Source organism: Symsagittifera roscoffensis, unplaced genomic scaffold (assembly GCF_963678635.1).
Source record: "Symsagittifera roscoffensis unplaced genomic scaffold, txSymRosc1.1 SCAFFOLD_322, whole genome shotgun sequence".
NCBI lineage: Eukaryota > Metazoa > Xenacoelomorpha > Acoela > Convolutidae > Symsagittifera > Symsagittifera roscoffensis.
The window spans coordinates 41672-64149 of record NW_026970724.1 but is presented as its reverse complement, the minus strand read 5'-3'; the positions used below and the strand labels follow the sequence as shown (position 1 = coordinate 64149).

At 33.8% G+C, this 22478-nt stretch overlaps 1 protein-coding gene across 2 annotated transcripts in view; it reads left to right on the top strand.

Moving 5' to 3' along the window:
* The first annotated feature begins 698 nt into the window (after window positions 1-698).
* Window positions 699-22478, top strand: part of LOC134855930 (3-oxoacyl-[acyl-carrier-protein] reductase FabG-like) — a 38593-nt gene continuing 16813 nt past the window's right edge. Inside the window, exons 1-2 of one of the 2 annotated variants that reach the window (XM_063872310.1) lie at window positions 699-844; window positions 12862-13123. In XM_063872310.1, the coding sequence (XP_063728380.1) occupies window positions 12913-13123 (211 nt within the window). In that variant the 5' untranslated portion in view covers window positions 699-844; window positions 12862-12912. Of the gene's footprint in view, window positions 845-7307; window positions 7457-12861; window positions 13124-22478 lie in introns of those variants that run through there. The other variant, XM_063872312.1, reaches the window with a different exon arrangement.

Genomic DNA, 22478 nt, shown 5'->3' with positions numbered 1-22478 from the left:
TTTTCGTCTTTAATGATTTATTTCAAGTCTGGTTGCCTGACGTGTATGTTTGTTTGGTATTGCTAGTAGTACAAAACTCTATTTTTCCCTGCTACTTCAAAATTTCTTAATATATTAAATCAAATGAAATCGCTAATTCACGAACAAAAACTTCTGTCTTATTGAACATTTTGTTCAACGTCAATTCTGAGGTAATGAAATTCAAAATAATTCTTAACGTGAAGTATATTTTGGTTACTCTGATTTCATTCTGTTAAACTGATACATAATTGATATTTTTTAATTTATCTGGTTGTCTTTTGCCCATTTTGTTTCATGATGTTTTTGAGATAAAGTTTTGGCCTAAACAAGTTGAGACCATGCTTAGCTTTCAATTGCGTCATCTTGTTGAAATCATAACCTCCATCACTGCTTACGAGAGCTTGACGGCAGTTTCATTTGTGGGAACAATTTTTGCATTGCTGTTACTGGAAAAATAAAGTTAAAGTTTTCATAGAGCGAATAGAGACTTCGACGAAAACACTTGATAGTGTTAGATCTTCAGTTACAAACATGTGAAAAAGTTTATGAACATATTCGATTTTCTTTCAAGTTGCACATCAAACCGCACACAAAATCTTTGTAATTATTATACCGAGCTGAGCAGACGCAGCTCGTTATAACAATTACAAAACTCTTGCGGTTCGAAGCGCAACTTGAAAAGAAAGCACTTGTATACATACAAATAAGAAAATGCCGCTGTATAATAAATTAAATCTGTAAACTATTGCTCATGGTAAACCGTACACTGTTAGATTTTTGTCTTTTTGTGAACTGCTGGAACAAAGAGTGAGATATAATACAGGTTAGTTTAATGATCAGATAGTCTTTTAACTGTTTCTATATGGTCAAAAAAATGTACATTTCGATTTCCCGGTCGGATTTTGTGGGAACAAAAAATGATTTATCAATACCAGGTAGCTGTTTTGAAAATTTTAACCAATAATAATTTTTTTAGAGTTGTGGTGCAAATATTTATAGCTGAGACCAGTAGAATGCCGATGGGAGCTCCCTCAATTTTGAAACACATAAGACAAGGTTTTCCAAAGGGTCGTTTTTTATACTGTTTCACAAAATTCATTTTTGAACGACCAGCCCTAAAAAATTTTCTAAAGGCCCCATTAACATAAAATTTTAGGGAGGGAGCGCGGCATTTTGTTTTTGTAATAACCTATTGAAACGAGCTTAAAAACGTCAGAAACTCTTGTTTCGACTTCTTGTTTTAAAAGTTTTGAGTTTTTTCAGTGAAATAGAAAGTTTACCTAATGATCCAGTTTCAATCATAATTTATTCTAGAATTTCAGAAAAATCTCGGGCCATCTGTCTTTCAAATTTCGAAAATTGAGATTTTCGTTTAAAATTGTCAGTAATTTTTTTTATGCTTATTTGCGTTCATTGACTCTTTTCCCACTCTCTGTTGGCTATTTTTGATTGTCTTACTTAGTATGTCAGATAACGATTTCGTGTGGTTAGTCACATCAACAGAACAAATACGTTTGTGGACAAAATTAAGCGCAAATTCAAGCTCTCTAAAATGTCAGTTTTCAATGTCCGTTTTGGACAACATTTCCTTCGAGCTTCAATAAATTTTTACACAGACCAAGTAAAACTGATACGAGCTACGCCTCATGAATCTAGCAATAACTCGTTTCAATAACTTACACATTGACCTGAGCAACACATTGACCTGAGCAACCCCCCTCACCTGAACCAATTCCCACCCCAAACTGAAGCTATTCTACAATCCTCTGCGTCAAGATAGAGTAATTTTCATGTTTCTTGAGAAAACGATTCGTGGTCGAGTTAATTCTTGTTTCCATTTGAAACTTGTGAACAAAGTACTCTCTTTTCAGAAAATCTCCCTGTGAATTTCTAACCTGATAGAGTTGTGGCTCGGCTTTTGGTGTACAGTGAGGCGATTACACTTGTTGATTCAATATATTGTGGTTCAGATTCACATTGTGTGACCTGATTAATTGCATATTTGTGAAATGAGTTTTGTTTGTTGGTGATCTTCACAATCATAATGTGTAACAAAGAGATCGTGTGGTCCTGTTCGGGGAGAGGGTTTTTATGATATATGGGATCAAGATGTACTAAAAAAGAAAGAGATTTGATTGAGAAAATTATTAAAAGATACATGTGTATAAGAGTCCCGAAAGAGGGCTTTAAAAAGTTATATGGCTATGGTCTGTCGCTATGGTCTGTCTCCTCTGACCTGAACCACAATTGAAACACGGGGGAGGGGTGGAGGGTTTGGTTTAGTGTTGGGGGTAGTTTAGGTGGGGGAGGGGGAGTGATTGGAAGATTATCAGAAAGAACAGTTTTGGAAGATTATGGACAAAAATGCATTTATCGACACGCGATCCCCTGCAAAACAGTCCCACTATAATCCCTTCTCCCCTCCAAAGTTTCCGAACAACAAGTACAGCTTAAAGTACAGCCACTTTAGCTTAAAACGTAGAAAACACTTTATGTGCGTTAAAGTTTGCATCTCAATAAAGTTGAAAAATTACTATAATTGAGTTTGCTCGTTTTTATCTATAAGAGTGAATATATTCGATTAATGATCATTTGCAATGGATTTCAATGCTCCATAAAGAAATAGCAAAATAATCCATTTTTAATAGTATATATTTGATTTTTTTTAACTTTTCAAAGACACTGTCAACAAAACTCAAATCTAACCGATTTGAGTTTTTTTATCCATAGAACTTCAGTGCGGGTACTTTTTAACTATGCATATACATTCGGTATGATCCTGATTGATGGTTTTGTATAATCAAAAATGTTGAAATTGATTTTTTGCTATTTAATTGAACCTTTTGGTTATCTAATGTTTCCTGTTATTGATATAAGTTGTTTATTTTACAGCATCTGGGCGGAATTCGTAAACCATTGAAAAATTTCTTCAATACAAGCACTGATAATTTTCATAGTGGCTATATGAGAAAACTTTTATAGACAATTTGATAGACAATACGATAGTTGATAACTAAATTAGACAAGACTGCTCATATAAGCGCGAGGCCTTGAATGTTCCGACTGGCTTTTAAGGTCTATAGAGCAGTAAATAACATGAAAAATTAAATGTACAAAAAATTAAATTACATGAAAAATTAAATGTAAAAAAAGATACAATTTTTTTATTTTAATATTTTAAGATTTTTGAAAAAATCATCTCCACACACGCCACATTTAGTTCAGAGTGATAGATTTCGCTCCTAGTAGCAAATCAATTATGGCAAAAATGCTTCCTTTAACCAATTTGGAACGATTTCTAAGACGGGTTAAATATCCGCTTACGCGTTAGTGGCGCGATATATATCGCGCGTTAATTGTCCCAAAATGGCCAAAATATCTATCTTTAAACTCCAATAACCTCACAAAAAAAGATCATAGGTGAAATATCGTTTTTCAAATTTGAATTCATGACAACATTACCTTTTTGAATAATAAAAAAAAAATCCCGTCAAAAATGGCTAGTTAAAAAGTCGAAAAACCCAACCGAGCACAAATATTTTGACGAAAGTCGGAACAATAAATAATTCCAAATGACTCAAAGGCTACCAGAAAACAGAGATCCATCAATTTGAAAGTTTTCTTTTCGTGATCAGATGTTCAGGAAATGCTCATGCTTAGCTTTCAATTGCGTCATCTTGATGAAATCATAACCTCCATCACTGCTTACGAGAGCTTGACGGCAGTTTCATTTGTGGATACAATTTTTGCATTGCTGTTACTGGAAAAATACAGTTAAAGTTTTCATAGAGCGAATAGAGTCTTCGACGAAAACACTTGATAGTGTTAGATCTTCAGTTACAAACATGTGAAAAAGTTTATGAACATATTCGATTTTCTTTCAAGTTGCACATCAAACCGCACACAAAATCTTTGTAATTATTATGACGAGCTGAGCAGACGCAGCTCGTTATAACAATTACAAAACTCTTGCGGTTCGAAGCGCAACTTGAAAAGAAAGCACTTGTATACATACAAATAAGAAAATGCCGCTGTATAATAAATTAAATCTGTAAACTATTGCTCATGGTAAACCGTACACTGTTAGATTTTTGTGAACTGCTGGAACATAGAGTGAGATATAATACAGGTTAGTTTAATGATCAGATAGTCTTTTAACTGTTTCTATATGGTCAAAAAAATGTACATTTCGATTTCCCGGTCGGATTTTGTGGGAACAAAAAATGATTTACCAATACCATGTAGCTGTTTTGAAAATTTTAACCAATAATAATTTTTTTAGAGTTGTGGTGCAAATATTTATAGCTGAGACCAGTAGAATGCCGATGGGAGCTCCCTCAATTTTGAAACACATAAGACAAGGTTTTCCAAAGGGTCCTTTTTTATACTGTTTCACAAAATTCATTTTTGAACGATCAGCCCTAAAAAATTTTCTAAAGGCCCCATTAACATAAAATTTTAGGGAGGGAGCGCGGCATTTTGTTTGTGTAATAACCTATTGAAACGAGCTTAAAAACGTCAGAAACTCTAGTTTCGACTTCTTGTTTTAAAAGTTTTGAGTTTTTTCAGTGAAATAGAAAGTTTACCTAATGATCCAGTTTCAATCATAATTTATTCTAGAATTTCAGAAAAATCTCGGGCCATCTGTCTTTCAAACTACGAAAATTGAGATTTTCGTTTAAAATTGTCAGTAATTTTTTTTATGCTTATTTGCGTTCATTGACTCTTTTCCCACTCTCTGTTGGCTATGTTTGATTGTCTTACTTAGTATGTCAGATAATGATTTTGTGTGGTTAGTCACATCAACAGAACAACTACGTTTGTGGACAAAATTAAGCGCAAATTTAAGCTCTCTAAAATGTCAGTTTTCAATGTCCGTTTTGGACAACATTTCATTCGAGCTTCAATAAATTTTTACACAGACCAAGTAAAACTGATACGAGCTACGCCTCATGAATCTAGCAATAACTCGTTTCAATAACTTACACATTGACCTGAGCAACACATTGACCTGATTAACCCCCCTCACCTGAACCAATTCCCACCCCAAACTGAAGCTATTCTACAATCCTCTGCGTCAAGATAGAGTAATTTTCATGTTTCTTGAGAAAACGATTCGTGGTCGAGTTAATTCTTGTTTCCATTTGAAACTTGTGAACAAAGTACTCTCTTTTCAGAAAATCTCCCTGTGAATTTCTAACCTGATAGAGTTGTGGCTCGGCTTTTGGTGTACAGTGAGGCGATTACACTTGTTGATTCAATATATTGTGGTTCAGATTCACATTGTGTGACCTGATTAATTGCATATTTGTGAAATGAGTTTTGTTTGTTGGTGATCTTCACAATCATAATGTGTAACAAAGAGATCGTGTGGTCCTGTTCGGGGAGAGGGTTTTTATGATATATGGGATCAAGATGTACTAAAAAAGAAAGAGATTTGATTGAGAAAATTATTAAAAGATACATGTGTATAAGAGTCCCGAAAGAGGGCTTTAAAAAGTTATATGGCTATGGTCTGTCGCTATGGTCTGTCTCCTCTGACCTGAACCACAATTGAAACACGGGGGAGGGGTGGAGGGTTTGGTTTAGTGTTGGGGGTAGTTTAGGTGGGGGAGGGGGAGTGATTGGAAGATTATCAGAAAGAACAGTTTTGGAAGATTATGGACAAAAATGCATTTATCGACACGCGATCCCCTGCAAAACAGTCCCACTATAATCCCTTCTCCCCTCCAAAGTTTCCGAACAACAAGTACAGCTTAAAGTACAGCCACTTTAGCTTAAAACGTAGAAAACACTTTATGTGCGTTAAAGTTTGCATCTCAATAAAGTTGAAAAATTACTATAATTGAGTTTGCTCGTTTTTATCTATAAGAGTGAATATATTCGATTAATGATCATTTGCAATGGATTTCAATGCTCCATAAAGAAATAGCAAAATAATCCATTTTTAATAGTATATATTTGATTTTTTTTAACTTTTCAAAGACACTGTCAACAAAACTCAAATCTAACCGATTTGAGTTTTTTTATCCATAGAACTTCAGTGCGGGTACTTTTTAACTATGCATATACATTCGGTATGATCCTGATTGATGGTTTTGTATAATCAAAAATGTTGAAATTGATTTTTTGCTATTTAATTGAACCTTTTGGTTATCTAATGTTTCCTGTTATTGATATAAGTTGTTTATTTTACAGCATCTGGGCGGAATTCGTAAACCATTGAAAAATTTCTTCAATACAAGCACTGATAATTTTCATAGTGGCTATATGAGAAAACTTTTATAGACAATTTGATAGACAATACGATAGTTGATAACTAAATTAGACAAGACTGCTCATATAAGCGCGAGGCCTTGAATGTTCCGACTGGCTTTTAAGGTCTATAGAGCAGTAAATAACATGAAAAATTAAATGTACAAAAAATTAAATTACATGAAAAATTAAATGTAAAAAAAGATACAATTTTTTTATTTTAATATTTTAAGATTTTTGAAAAAATCATCTCCACACACGCCACATTTAGTTCAGAGTGATAGATTTCGCTCCTAGTAGCAAATCAATTATGGCAAAAATGCTTCCTTTAACCAATTTGGAACGATTTCTAAGACGGGTTAAATATCCGCTTACGCGTTAGTGGCGCGATATATATCGCGCGTTAATTGTCCCAAAATGGCCAAAATATCTATCTTTAAACTCCAATAACCTCACAAAAAAAGATCATAGGTGAAATATCGTTTTTCAAATTTGAATTCATGACAACATTACCTTTTTGAATAATAAAAAAAAAATCCCGTCAAAAATGGCTAGTTAAAAAGTCGAAAAACCCAACCGAGCACAAATATTTTGACGAAAGTCGGAACAATAAATAATTCCAAATGACTCAAAGGCTACCAGAAAACAGAGATCCATCAATTTGAAAGTTTTCTTTTCGTGATCAGATGTTCAGGAAATGCTCATGCTTAGCTTTCAATTGCGTCATCTTGATGAAATCATAACCTCCATCACTGCTTACGAGAGCTTGACGGCAGTTTCATTTGTGGATACAATTTTTGCATTGCTGTTACTGGAAAAATACAGTTAAAGTTTTCATAGAGCGAATAGAGTCTTCGACGAAAACACTTGATAGTGTTAGATCTTCAGTTACAAACATGTGAAAAAGTTTATGAACATATTCGATTTTCTTTCAAGTTGCACATCAAACCGCACACAAAATCTTTGTAATTATTATGACGAGCTGAGCAGACGCAGCTCGTTATAACAATTACAAAACTCTTGCGGTTCGAAGCGCAACTTGAAAAGAAAGCACTTGTATACATACAAATAAGAAAATGCCGCTGTATAATAAATTAAATCTGTAAACTATTGCTCATGGTAAACCGTACACTGTTAGATTTTTGTGAACTGCTGGAACATAGAGTGAGATATAATACAGGTTAGTTTAATGATCAGATAGTCTTTTAACTGTTTCTATATGGTCAAAAAAATGTACATTTCGATTTCCCGGTCGGATTTTGTGGGAACAAAAAATGATTTACCAATACCATGTAGCTGTTTTGAAAATTTTAACCAATAATAATTTTTTTAGAGTTGTGGTGCAAATATTTATAGCTGAGACCAGTAGAATGCCGATGGGAGCTCCCTCAATTTTGAAACACATAAGACAAGGTTTTCCAAAGGGTCCTTTTTTATACTGTTTCACAAAATTCATTTTTGAACGATCAGCCCTAAAAAATTTTCTAAAGGCCCCATTAACATAAAATTTTAGGGAGGGAGCGCGGCATTTTGTTTGTGTAATAACCTATTGAAACGAGCTTAAAAACGTCAGAAACTCTAGTTTCGACTTCTTGTTTTAAAAGTTTTGAGTTTTTTCAGTGAAATAGAAAGTTTACCTAATGATCCAGTTTCAATCATAATTTATTCTAGAATTTCAGAAAAATCTCGGGCCATCTGTCTTTCAAACTACGAAAATTGAGATTTTCGTTTAAAATTGTCAGTAATTTTTTTTATGCTTATTTGCGTTCATTGACTCTTTTCCCACTCTCTGTTGGCTATGTTTGATTGTCTTACTTAGTATGTCAGATAATGATTTTGTGTGGTTAGTCACATCAACAGAACAACTACGTTTGTGGACAAAATTAAGCGCAAATTTAAGCTCTCTAAAATGTCAGTTTTCAATGTCCGTTTTGGACAACATTTCATTCGAGCTTCAATAAATTTTTACACAGACCAAGTAAAACTGATACGAGCTACGCCTCATGAATCTAGCAATAACTCGCTTCAATAACTTACCAATATAATCTGGGTCTGAAAATTTACCAATGTAATCTGGGTTTTTCTCATCTGCACAAGGTTTGCATCATAGTGAATTCATTTTTGACTAAGTTTAGTGAAAAAATCGTTCATGTGACGTGGAACCTTCTCAGCTAGAAAACTGAATTAATCAAGGTGAAACGTTAACTAAATTCGGACGTTTCTTTTTTTTTTTTCACGTGAAGTTTAAAATTTAACACAGACGAGACAAACTGGCCGTTTCAGACCCGGAAAAATTTGGTAAATCAAAGAAACCAATAATTTGTAGCACTGATCATTTTTTCTTGGTCTATGTCAAAACTTAACTGAATTTCGAAGGAAAGTTTCTTCAAAGTGGGCATTCACAACTGGCATTTTACAAAGTAAAATCCTGAAATTGCGCCTAATTTTGTCCGTGCATGTGACTAATTCACACAAAATGCTTATCGGTTTCAATTAGTAAAAAATCAAACATAACCAACAGTGCACGTTCATGCTGGCACAGCCCTGGGCTCATATGTTTAACAAAATTGTTTAACCGGTGCCCACTGTTATTAATAATTAATGAACATAAGATATTATTATATCAAATACAAACTCTTGGAAATAAAAAAGATTTAAGAAAAATCTGCAAAAGAAAATGAAAACAAAAATTAATTTATTTTTTTTCTCGTGTTTTGACGGAAACTATTGCCCAAATTTTGATTGTCAAATATTTCTTTTTTAAAGTTTTTTTTTCAGATCTTGTTATTACACGACATACTTGAATTTAAGAAAAAATTGTAAAAAACCGAAAGAAATAAATTGTTTTTAAAGTTTCAGTCTTTCCAAGCTTCAAAATTGTTATTGGTTTGCTCTTGATTATTTAATATAATTCTAAGTTTCATCTCGAGTTGTTTATATGTCATCAAATCTAGGAGACTCGCCTCTGACTCACGGATTTTTCAAACTCAAAACGATGTTGTCTTATTTTACATTTAACTGTTTTTTTTGTCTGTGATCTCGAAAAAGGTCTTTTATGCATTCTGTTGTACAAAAGAGAGTTTTAGATAGAAGTAACCCCAATGATTTGGTTAAACTGAAGGTTCAAAGTTCTCCAAGCATACAGTCCTGGTGTTGTTAGTACTCTAAAAGATGTTGAGTTGTTCCTTTTTGTTTCATTTTTTTTAAAAATTTAAAATCACCGCATGCAGATTAACGTGTCAGATTGAGGTAGTTGAAATAACTTCAGGTTAAAAGTTTTGTTCTCCTATTAAATTTATTTGCCTCAACTATGAAATTGATAATGTGATCATCAGTTTTTTAAACATTTTCAAGCAAAAGTAGATAAAACAGAACTTTAAAAATCAAATTTTTATGAACAAAAGAAATCCAGTTGATTTCTTAATGCTTGCGTTCTCCATGGTGAATTATTGATGCCTTCAATTCATTTTTGGTATAAACAGACTACTCTATGCTTACATTTTTGATGGTTGATGGTGGAGTTTGCCTAAAAAATAAATGGAGCGTGGAAAAATTTTAGGACTTCCTTAAAAAATTCAATATGACCTACAAAAAAATCCTCAGTACTTTCATCGAGTATTAACAAGAAAACTTAGAAAACGAGCTGTAACCACAAGTTGCACTCACCAGCTACGAAAAAAAAATTCAAAACGAAACAAAAGCTACGAAACAATGTTTGCTTCAGAGTTTTTCTCCAACAACCATTCCAATCAGTATCATAGTAACACCCCAAACTTCTGCGGTTTTCCCAAACCGTGGGCATTCTAGCGAGGCGCAAGCATGTCTCCCGATAACACTTACGTAAGCGATCGTGCCCTATCAAGTGCAAGCTGAATGACCAAGCAAAGGATATTTAAGAAATGCGACTGCTGAATTTCTCTAACACATGTAACTTCGCCAGAAATCGGAAAAAGTGTGAACCATGTTTAGGATAAAAATTATCCAAGAAATTTTTTTTTCTTCAAAATTTAGAAAAGTTCCTTTTTGATTTATTTTGTCGTGTTTTGACTAAAACCAACGCCGCATTTACTTAGTTTACCGTGATTGCCATATTTTTTTCTAAAATCTACGTCCTTTTCAGATACTTTTTATCAGACGGCGCTCAAAAGCAACATGTCTAAATTGTAAAAAAAAAACACACATTTTTTAAATTATTATTTCGGTCTTTTCAGTCTTCAAAAATCTTTTTAGTATTCTTATTCTTTTAGTTATTACCTAATTTTTTGTGACTAAAGTTCATCTTGAGTTGTTTTTGGGCCTTGAGTTTTGGAAGATTTATGCTACCAACTTCCTGCCTCATTCTCCGACTCACGGTAACTTCCAACTCAAAATCATTATGGCTAGTTCTACATTTGATCGTTTTTTGGACTTCAAAGCGTTCTGCTTTACAAAAATTGATCTGTCTAAAATGCAGGTTCAAAGATTTCCTGGTGATTTTAATGCTCTATAGGATGTATAGCTGTTCCTTGTTGGTTTATTTTTCTTGTTAATTTTAGAATCCTTACATGCATATCAACGTGTAAGATTGAAAAAGTTGAATATTTTCCAAAAAAGATATTCTGTTTTCATATCTATTGATTTTCCTCAACCAGGGATTTATCGTGCAATCATCAATTATGTAAGCGTTTTAGACCATAGGTAGACAAAAGAGAACTGCTAAAACCAACTTTTCATAAACAAAATAAATCCTGTTGATTTCATAGTACTTTGCGTTCTTGCTGGTGACATATCTATGTCTTTATTTCATTTTTGATATAAACACAGACTACTCCGTCCTTAAAGTTTTGATGTTTGATAGTGGAGTTTGCCAATAAACTACGAAACAATCAATTCATATATAAGAGTCCTAAGTACGTTCGTCGACCATTATTAGAAAAAAGTGGAAAAACATTAGAAATCATATAACAATACATAAACTAAAAACACCGACACCACATTAGCTCAAAAATGCAAAAGTTTATTATCACCAAATTGTACTGACATACAACGAAGAAAGGATATGCAATTCTTGCCTCAGAAGTTTTCTCCACTAACCATTCTAAACAGTATCATAGTGCCCCAATCCTCTCTGCAGTTTTCCCTAAACCGTGGGCATTCTAGCGAGGCGCAATCACGTATCCCGATAAAACTTACGCGAGCGATCATCCCATATCTACAAGCCGAATGACCAGGCGAAGAACATGTGACACATGCGGCTGCTACACTTTTCTAACATATGGTTACTTCGCCAGAAACCGGCAAAACGCGAACCAAGTTAAGTCTTCCGTCTCGCCACGCCTTTTATAAATTCGAAAAGAAAAAATTTTGCATCGTTTGATGTTTTTAAACAGTCTTAAAAACATTCGGATGACCCCAAAGCGGCAACTAAAGAGAGATTTTGGTTGAAGTTTTTATCGATGTTAAAATAAATTGTCGATAGAATTAAATTTGGAAATAAATTGACTGTACAATCCATCCGTACTGAAAGCGATATCCATTAAAAATATGTTTTGTCCTCAAATTTACGCAATACACTTTAAACGAGCCGTTATAACATTAACAGAAACTGCTAAAACCAGATCTATTGAAAAAATGGATGCTCTAGAAAGTAAACAAATAAAAAATTTTGCAAGATAAAATAATTGTTTTAGTAAAAAAATGGAATTTAACGGATAGAAACGTGGACCAAAACCATGTATCCAAACAAAATCAACTAATCTCCAACAAGTTTATCTAAAAAAGAAAATAAGTTTGACCTAACAATTTTATCTGAAAAAGAAAGTAAAATTGTTGACCTATTGAACAAACTTAACCTAATTGCTACTTAACTGATAGTAATTTTATTTAAAATTTGAGGATATTGAGCATTGCGCAGTAAAATTCTCCACTGCTGAACCTGACCTTCCTTTGAACAAGTTTTTTTCCGAGAAAAAATCTAGCACTCAGATGATGCACCCTCACTAATTGCAGGGGTAAAAAGATGCAAACTGATGTTTATTCAGCGCATATCTGACAAATCTGAAAAATTGCATTAACCATGAGTTTTGACGCGAAAAACAATTTTAACATGAATATCTATCAGATAAGCGTTTTCACTTTTTTACCTTTCTTTTAAAACTGTAACACCGAACAAAAATTTTGTAGAATCGATTTTGAAATATTTCAAACTCGGATCAAATCGAGGTAGGTCAATTTTGCATACTTCAGGAAATTTCAAACTCGGATCAAATCAAGTTAGGCCATTTTTGCATATTTCAGGCTTATTCAAGCAAACAAGATGATTGAAAGAAAGTTGAAAGAAATTATTGACATTTCTTAGCAATCTTGAGCTCACAATTAAAACTGATACGCATAAGATGCATTGGTAACATTATTGGAAGCTCAGATTCTGCTGCCCAAACGTTGGTTGAAAGGGTGTGTTTCATTCTTTTACAGATAATAATTGAACTGACCAAATAACATGCAAAATTTTATACGTAGCCATTCGTTCATCAGCTGAAAGTACAAGTAAGATAACAAACTCCCCGCAGAATTTTATTTGATTTCATTTTAAGCTCTGATTTATAGGTTTCAAATTTTTGCTGCTTATCTCTCTGAAGAGTTCAAAGTTTCGAAACAATGGCCGAATCCTTGTCTTTATTTACTGGCAGTGAAGTTGTGATAGTTACTGGCGCTAGTTCTGGCATCGGGGCAGCCACAGTTCAGCGTCTGGCTCAGAAAGGAGTAAGAAAATTCTGTGTCACGGGCAGAAATGAACAAGGACTGTGCAAGACAATAGACACTGTCATTCGGGAGGCCACCAACAAACCCGAGTTTGTTACTGTAATAGGTTTGAAAAGTTTCAATTTCTATCTATGTTAGGTTTTCGGATATCAAAAATGATGCGAAACACACTGCGTTGGAAAATACCTAAAGCGCAGAATTTTTATACTGCTGTTTGAAACAAATAGCTTTTTTCTGTTCATTTGATGAATTAAATTTGTTTCAGCTGCGTTGATTTGATAGTAATACAATGTCAGAGCTCATGCTAATAAAGAACCGTCAAGATGCCACAAAAAAGCACTAATAATGCGACTTTGGTCGAAAAAAAAACAATTATTCGTACTATTAACCTACGCTCGCTTAGCGCCAGTAATAAAAAATAGTAGTCACACAAATCTCATACGAGTAAAATGTATGAGTAGCAAACCTCCATAGCGAAATTGTACTGTCATATATGAGAGTTATATGGTTAGAATATTTTGTATCAAAATGTAGCGTTTTGTCTAAAACATAGTCCAGACTCATTTTCTAAACAATAGAATCAAAATTCGCAAATGAATCGCGATATCATGTTTTCGACAAAAATTTTTGAGTTTCTCCGTACTTTTTAGTCCCTTCGTCTAGTTTATTTTTTTCCATCCTCTCCCCAAAGTTAACCCCAATTTTTAACAATTTAATTTTTTATTTGTTTAAAATTTTTGACTATAATGCAATGACTTTGAAGTTTTCACAAAAAATGAGCAATTTTTGTCGACCCGGTAATTCATTTAAAATCCATTTCAGTTGAATATAATGGATTATAATCTCTACTTTCTTGCAAAATTATCTGTGAAATTTTCAACAATTTCTGCTATACCCACGACGTCAAACAATCGTACAGAAAATAACCTGTCAGAATGCTGAAATTTTCCAATGAGTTTCCAATGAAAATTTTTCCGACCAAAAACTTTCGTAGTTTGTAAGAACTTTTCTACCAATCTGATTTTTCTTCCATTGTTTTCGGGATCAATTCATGTTCCCTTATTCTGACCTTGAGATGCATAGTGGTTTGACTGCTGCGGTTTTTCCATGCATCCATCGTTCGTTTTGGAGACTCACCTCTAAACAAATGCTGTATTTGTACTTTACCGCTCGACTAATTGGTTCTTTTCCAATCAATCTATTTTTTGAACCCTGAGATCAACTTTAGTAACTTGTCTTTAACTCGCTGCCTTCTATTACCTTGCCGATAAAGAAAGTAAAATACAGCTTATTATGATACGAACCTTCTTAGTGTGGCGCTTTGAATAAAACGTAAAAAATTCAGTTAATCATTGCAAGTTTTCATATTCCGTAGAGCGTTTAATTTTAGCCATTAATTTAATTATCGAATTCTATAACAAAATTAACAATTTTATTTAATTGCTTAAAATAACAAACCCGCAATCGTTGTCTAAGTGGTTGTCATTATTTCATCATTGTTGTAAAATTAGACGAAGAAATCGATTGTATTGTCATTATGATCGATTGTATCCGTAAGAACTCAATCCAATAAAAACCATTTTAATGGATTTGGAATTCGGATTCGAAATAAAAACCATTCTTGAGCAATTTTTGTCGACCCGGTAATTCATTTGAAATCTATTTCAATTGAATTTAATGGAAAATACTTTCTATTTTGTTGCAAAATTATTGTTAAATTTTCAACAATTTCTGCTATACTGAGTTAGATCCTTTGTCTGTAACTCATATAGTAATTTCGGATAGGGTACATCGTCTGCTCGTCACGCTATCTTATTTTCGGCCGGATAGATTCGTGCAACTTCTTAGTCTAATACCGATCCTAATCTTACTCTTATATATACTAGTCTCAGGGTGTTTAACTAGTCTCTGCTAGGCTCAAAAGATCTAGAGTATACTGGCTTATTGCGATTGCTGAAGCTCTCTTGGAGAGGTAACTAATTTCTAAGTTAAATTCAAATCTCTCTGGTGCTGAAATTACAAGTAATTTCAGCACTTACAAATAAGTGGGTTGTTAGTTGATGGATCATGATTGGTTAATATTAAATATTTTATCGTGATAAAATATCTAAGAATATCCAATAATAAAATGTAGTTTAGATTCGGTTCCACCCATCCGGGGTTTACAAAATTTTTAGTTTTTATCTTTTTTCTTCTGCAATTGAAGGATGGATGATGATCGTTGGTATTTGGCGAACATCATTTCCTTACCTGGTTCTTTCTGAAGAAGAACGTTCCAGGACGCTGGAATTATGGACATGAAATTGTTAGCTTGTCGTTCGACAACGACTGTGATCCCCAATGAAATCAATCCGATATCAAAATGGTTTGCTATGTCAGGTTGTTCTGTCTTGGTAGAGAACTGTCTGTGTTTACTCTCGTCTGGGAATGGCTTGAAGATCGTGTCTGGAGGGCTGGAGGGAATGCCTTGTAACTCGGATCTGTACGTATACTTGAGCATCGAGGTGGTCATTGGTCTGGTTCAATGAAGTCCTTTTCTGCGAAGTCAAGTTTTACTTTAAATCCTTAGAATTGTGATTGTGATTGGCATGTCGATTGATTTTGGCCATTCTATAGGTCGAGTGTGATGGGATTATCTAGTCTCTGGATTTTCGTCTTGGTAGTTGTGACTGATCTTTATTTTGCATATTATGATTTACATTTTATAAAATTTGGTTAAATTTGTTTTTTAGTTATGATCTTGATTAATTGTTTTCGCAAAAGCATTTTATTTTAGTTCAGTTATTTTGAAGATTTGCTACCCCTTGAGAACCTCTTATTAAAAATTGTGATGTGGTCACAAAGCGTTGGTATAGCACGGTGGATTAGGCCGGCTAAGGATCATGCTCAGGACGTCCTCTCTGGTGGGTTAGGCCAGGAGTGGGAGTATGATTTCATGCTGTTTCTTTGAGAGGTCCTGCTTTGTGTTAACATTTATGTTTGTGCTTTTCTTGTTTTTCCTTATGTTTCTTTGGTTGTGCCCTTTTTTCAAAAATCAAATTGTTTTTGGTTTGGGTTTGTCTTGCGATTTTTTTGTGTTTTATATTTCATTCTTAGACTTTTTAATAGTCTTTAAAAGAATAAATTATCCAGTTTTAAGCTAGTTTAATCCGGTTTGGGTACCGTGGGTTTTCTTTTCTTAGTCATGCTGTTATTTTTTGATTTATGGTGTTTAGTGAGCTGCGTTGATTAGTTTGGTTTAGTATATTATTCCTTTCCAACCGGGTTAAAGAAAAGTTGGAAACTTGTTATTGCTTGTTTGAGTTGTTGTTAGTGAAAACTTAAAACTTGAAATCTTTATTTTGAACAATTCTTCGTGGGCAAGCTGTGCGAGTTGGGATAGAGTTTTTGCGCGAGTGAATGAAAAGATAGAAAAGGTTAGTACTGCTTTATCTTTACTATAAATTTATTGCTTGGAAATTGAAATTTACTGCTTTTTGGGAAACTTTAATTTATAAATTTTCATCGTATTTTATTTTACTACTTCGGGGGAGATAATTTATAGATTAATTTACTACTTTGGTTATGAATTGTACTACATCCTTTAGTGCTAAAGGTTTTAAGAAAAATATTGTAAATCAACGAGTTTCTATTTTTTGTTTTGAATTTTCTTTTTTAAAGTTGATTGTGGTATGAAGACTAAAAGAATAAATTAAACATTGATAACAAATGGTTAGTACTATTTTGAATTAGTTAGTTATAAATATTTTGAATTATATTTACATAATCATCTGGGAAAAACCGTGTGGAAAGATGTCGTGAATCATGTCTGATGTTGTTAGTAATTTGGCTAGTATGCGTATGACATTTTTAGTTTGTAGCAGTGGCCAAAGCAATTGAAGTGCTTTGATGGTGTTTAGTTCTTCGGTGCCTAATGCAAATTCATGAGGTGTGTTCTGGATTAGATTATAAAGTTTATGATTGTATTTAGTATTATGAATGAATTCTAATATAGGTATTTCGATAGGTTGGATGAATTCATGCGGGATTAAGAAGGGTCGGGATTCTTCATCGTTGAAGGTCTTAGTGAGGGGACAGAATATATACATTTGTGTGACTGGGTCATAGTTGCGGAGGATGCCTTAGAGGTTAGTATTTTTAATGCAGTATGTAAAGTTGAGAAAAAATGGTGATGTATATTTAGAGTTAATAAACTGAAAACGATGGTGGGGTTGTCGTGATGGTGTGTGTAGATCAAAGTGATTTTGTATAAATCGGTAATATGTGTAGGAGTGCGTTTGTTTAGTTCGCAACATGATATCGTGGGAACAGTGCAAATCATGTTCTTGTGGTGAATGAAAATGAAAGGTTAGTGAAAATAACTGAAATTTATCATAAAAAGTTTCAAATGCCTGTATGTCGACTAGTGCTTCTGAAATAATGTGATCATGCTTTTTATCAAAAATATTAAGTGTGAATATATAGGGGGTTTGATGAAAATCTTTTCTGTTAGTTGTGGGTTTGTAAAACGGTCTTCGTCTAAGAATTGATCTTGGTTAGGTCGAATGATGTTATGATCGTAATTTTCAATTGAGTAAACGTTAGCTCGGGGTGCGGTGAACGTTTTTAATAATTTCTTATATCCTACATACGTAAATTGTCGGGGTATTAGTGAAGTGGTTAGTCTATACAGTTTGTTTTTGTTTCTTTCAATGTCTAATGTGGTGTTATGGAGTGGTAGAGAAAGAGAGTTAGTATAGTTATAATAGGCGGTCCATTGAAGGGTGGGTATTAAAACGTGCTCATCAACGAAATTTTGTGTTAGTGTTGGAACTATTAAAGGTGTATTGTGGAAATAAGGGTAGGGTTACTTGAAGATATTTTGCTGTATTGGTGTGTTCTGGGTGGTTAATATATTCTCTGGCGGTTCCGGGTTTGGATGGGAATGGATGATTTGGAAACTTTCTTTTAAAAGTTCGATAAGCTCGGTTAGTGCTAGTGGAAGTTTCTGTTGATGTGGATGATTGAGCTAATGATGGGGTATAGCCTGAATGTGGTGTAGGTGTTGGTGGATTTGATGATGTTACTGTTGATGATAGTTGGTGAATAGTGAGAGTGTGGGGGTATGTTAATTGTTGTTGTAGTGAAATTATCGAGTTCTTCAGAAATTTGTACATTATCTGGGGAGTTATTATTCGATCTTTCGGAATTAAATGGAGAGTAGGTGGGGGTTACTTGGGAAGCATGAGAAGGAGTGGAGGGAGATGGGAATTGATGATGGGGTTGAATGGGTCGAAAGGGGGGTTTTGAAAAGGCGGAAGTGCTGGTCTGTGTATAGGTAGAGGGGGATGGTTCGGAATCTGCGAATTCATTGGGAGTTTCTACATCGGAATTATTAAATTGTGAGATGGTGTGAAAAACTGAGATGTCTGAGTTAGTATCAGAGTTCGTGCTTGAAGGTATATTAATAACTGATGAATCTGGTGGCGGAAAATCAAAAAGTGGGATAATGGGGAATTGAGTTTGGAGGTTGGCTGGGTGGGAATTTGAGCGATGGAGGGATCCAATTTGTCTGCTCATCGTGGGCTGAAAAATGGTGGTATGGGGTTGTTCAATAATTTGTTCATATGTGTCGTCATTTTGTGAATGTTGTGTTACTATATGTTGAATGGGGCTCTGTACTGTATTTGGTCTGAAATTGGGAGGGTTGGTGATTGCTAGATTTCGAAATTTTCGGGAAACTAATGATAATGGATGGTTTTGAGGTAAGGTTGGTAAATGTGGTGCTGTAGGTGTTGTATTGTATTGCTATGTTCTTCGTCATATGTGTTTGGTCTTGTGGATAGTTTTGGTATTATATTCTTTGATTTGTGCATCTATAAGTATTTTGTTTATTGATGTTGAAAATATTCCAAAGAATCCTGCAAATAGTATGCGTGCTTCGCTTGCTTGTCGGTTTACTTGTGTGTGTATTGCACATGTATTATAGATTCCTTTTAGTAGTGAGAAAAGAAATCCCAGAAAGTTAACCATTGCGTAAAAGATAGTCAATCTTTCTAAGATGTAATACGGCCATCCTAGAAAGGCAAAAATTTCGTTCTTAAAAGTTACAAAACTGAAAAAATTTATGGGTGAAATATCTTCTGGTCTGTATTTTTCACCGTTTAAATATATGTAATCTTTGATGTCTTTAAAATATCCGCTGTAGTCTTGTGTATAAATATCTAAAAATCCTGCGGTTTCTGCAAGTTTTCTTAAGTTTTGTCTATTGATTGTCGTTGTATAGTGTCCATTTGTTTTAATAATTCTTGAAACTGTTGTGTTCTAATGTGATGTTGTAAATCGGATTTAGAATATATACCGATTGATTGTAAATCGATGTTTGGGTTGCGAGCAATAGCTCGAATACTTTCTGGTTAAAACTTTTTCAGTGGCTGCATAAGTGTAGGGTATGGTGTAAGTAGGTAGTATTTTTCGTCGTCATGGTTTAATTGTACGACGTTGTGGCTATTTTTGATCCACATGGTACTGCGGTATCTCAAAAATATGTTCGTCTTGAAAGTGTATCAAAAAAATGTACTTTATTTTTATAGAATATGGGGATTTTTTTGTAAAAACGTTTATCTTCAAAAATACATAGTGGTGATATTTTTTTGTTACAAGTAAAAAACCATAAAACGTTTCCTTCATAGTCAAGGAAATTTGATCTTTTTCCGGATAATAAATATCCTGCGTAAGGTACTTTTAGTACTGCCAATGCGAGTGATTGTAGAATTTGTGTTCTTTCTAATTCGCATAGTTGATGGAGTGTTTCTAATTCAGAAAGTGACATTTCTTGAAAAATTCTACTAATTGTGTAGTCTAATTTCATATCTAAATGAATGTCATAATGTATTGCGCCAAAGTAGGTATTTTTCATTAGTGATAGTTCTTGTAAACGTGTGCTTTTGCTGTCGTATGGTTCTAGTTATCCACCAGGATTTCTTGCGCTCTTGTGGAGGTTCACTGGGATGTATGATGTATCTTCATTTATAGGATGATGTGTTGCATGGGGGTCAAATTTTATTTTTCCAGTGGTCTTGTCGAAACCTTCGTCGTCTTCGACAAGTATTTTGGAGTATTGTGTTTTGTAGAGTGGGTTTTTGTATTTACATGCAAATTCTGTTTCATAATATATTTGAAAACGTGTCAGTTTGTTTTCTATAATATGAATGTTTCTGAATTTAGTACTTTGTCTTTCAGATGGGTTTACTTGTTGAAATGGTATGGATTCGATAAAATGTTTTTCATGAAATTTTATCATGCGAGCGTGTATTTTTGCTACTTGAAATGTTGTACAAGTATCTTCGGGAAACCAAACAATTGTTGCTTGTGTCCGTGTGGTAGGATCACAATAGCCTTGATCGTTTTTACTAGGTAATCTAATTCCTTGATAGATCATTGGGTTATCTTTTAAATCTCGTGTGAGTTGTATTTTTTCAAGTTGTATTTTCCAATCGAAAAACATTATTTCTTGGTATCCTTTATTTTTGTATCTGCTTTGCAGTTTGAAGGATTTTTTATTCCAATGTGTGGTATCCAATGTTTTTCGTGAATATCATAAGTTAATCGTCCGTGTGCGCCGTTGTATGGGTATCTTTCGTCTAATTTTATATGTCCTTGATATCGTTCAAGTTCCGCTTGATGTACAGAATCGGCAAAAACTTGAAAGTTTACTATTTTTCTGTTTGATTTTTTATTTCTTGTTAAGTTTAATCTGAGTAGTTCGTTTTTACAATCGTGGGATTTTAGATGTAAAAGTCTTTCTATAATACTCTGGTAAAAGGATTCGTGATTAAGTCGGTTTTTATTTTCGTTAGAAACTTGTGAACAGTGTACTTTCTTTTCAGAAAATGTTGCTGTAAATTTATAACCTGTAAGTGTTGTTTTTCGGGCTTATGAGTATGAAGTTTCTATGACATTTGTGGTTTCTATAGCTTGTGGTTCTGATTCGCATTGTGTTACTTGGTTTATGGCATATTTGTGTAATGTTTTTTGTTCGTTTTCTTCACAATCTTAGTGTAAGACTAGTAAATCCTGAGGTCCTGTGCGAGGAGATGGATTTGTATTTTGTTCGGGAAAAATTAGAAAAAGGATGTGTTGAAACGTAAATATCTTCAAAATATACATGTGTATTATAATCCGGAGTATGGGTTATAAAATGTGATATATCCAATTCTGTTTTTGGTATATCTATCGTATTTATATATTACTTCAGTTGTTATAAATGGAGGAGGTAGTGATTGAGCTGTTATATTTGGTGGACTTAGGGGAAAAGGGTAATGAACAAAGTTATTAAGTCTGACTGTGATTTCAAAGTTTAATTGGAGACTGTTTTGTTGAAGTATCTGAATGTTATGTTCTCGGATATCTTCGTGGATATCTTGTCTATGTTGTAGTCTATTGAGTGCCCAACTATGGAGTCGGTTACTTTCTTGATGTTGTCCAAATAGTGGGGAAAGTGCTACAAAAGTATTCCAATCTAATCGTAAAGGGATATTTGACGATGATTGTTCTCGATATCTAGCGTCGAGATTGTTTGGAAATTTAAAGGGAAAGGTTTTGGTGAGATTTGACTTGTTGATGGTGTTGATGGAAGTGAGAGTGTTTCTTGTAGGGATGATAATGTTGTATCAGATGAAATATCTATTGGTTCATTTACTAAACTGATTTCACCTTGGTTATATGGTTGCGTTGCCCAATATGGTAGTCGTTCGGTGGTATCTGGGGGGTTAAAAGGATTTTCACGATTTTGTTCTGATGTTGGTGTTGAACCTAGAATATTTGAGATGCTTTGTTGTGATGTAGGTGTCGGGTATCTGGCAATGTACTGCTAGAGAAATCTGAAGTAGTTGGTGTTGGTGTTTGAGGTATTTTAAAATGAACTCTTGGAGTTTGAAAATTTCCATTTCGTCTTGGATGTATGATTTGTCTATTTACTTCAATTGTATTTTGATTTTGACTAATGTGTCTTACTCGATTTAAATCATGTTGTAGGGTGGGGTACAAATTATAGGTTGGTTCGCTTAAAGGTGCTTGTCGATGAACTGGTTCTAATGGTTCGGATGAGCGTGCGTGTCGTTCTTCAAAAGTGTATGGATTATCTTGAAAAGAAATGCGTGTTGATGTTTGAGGATTTTGGGTAGTTGTAGGTGTTACTGGATTTTCTTGGGAAGATGTTGGTGGGGACTGTTTTGGTGGTGGGCATTTTTGGAAATGTGATTTGAGTGATCGGTTTTTTATAGGGAAAATTTATGTTTATTATAGTACTCTTCAATGAATAGAATTAAAAGAATAGTGACTACTGCCTTTTTTATCCATTTGCGAATGTCAAAAATGTGAGAAAAATTATGAATAATAGGAAGATATCTTTTCGACTAAAAATAGTTCGTATCATTTAAATAGATTTTAAGTTATCGTACCTGTGGATGGGGTCAAGGATT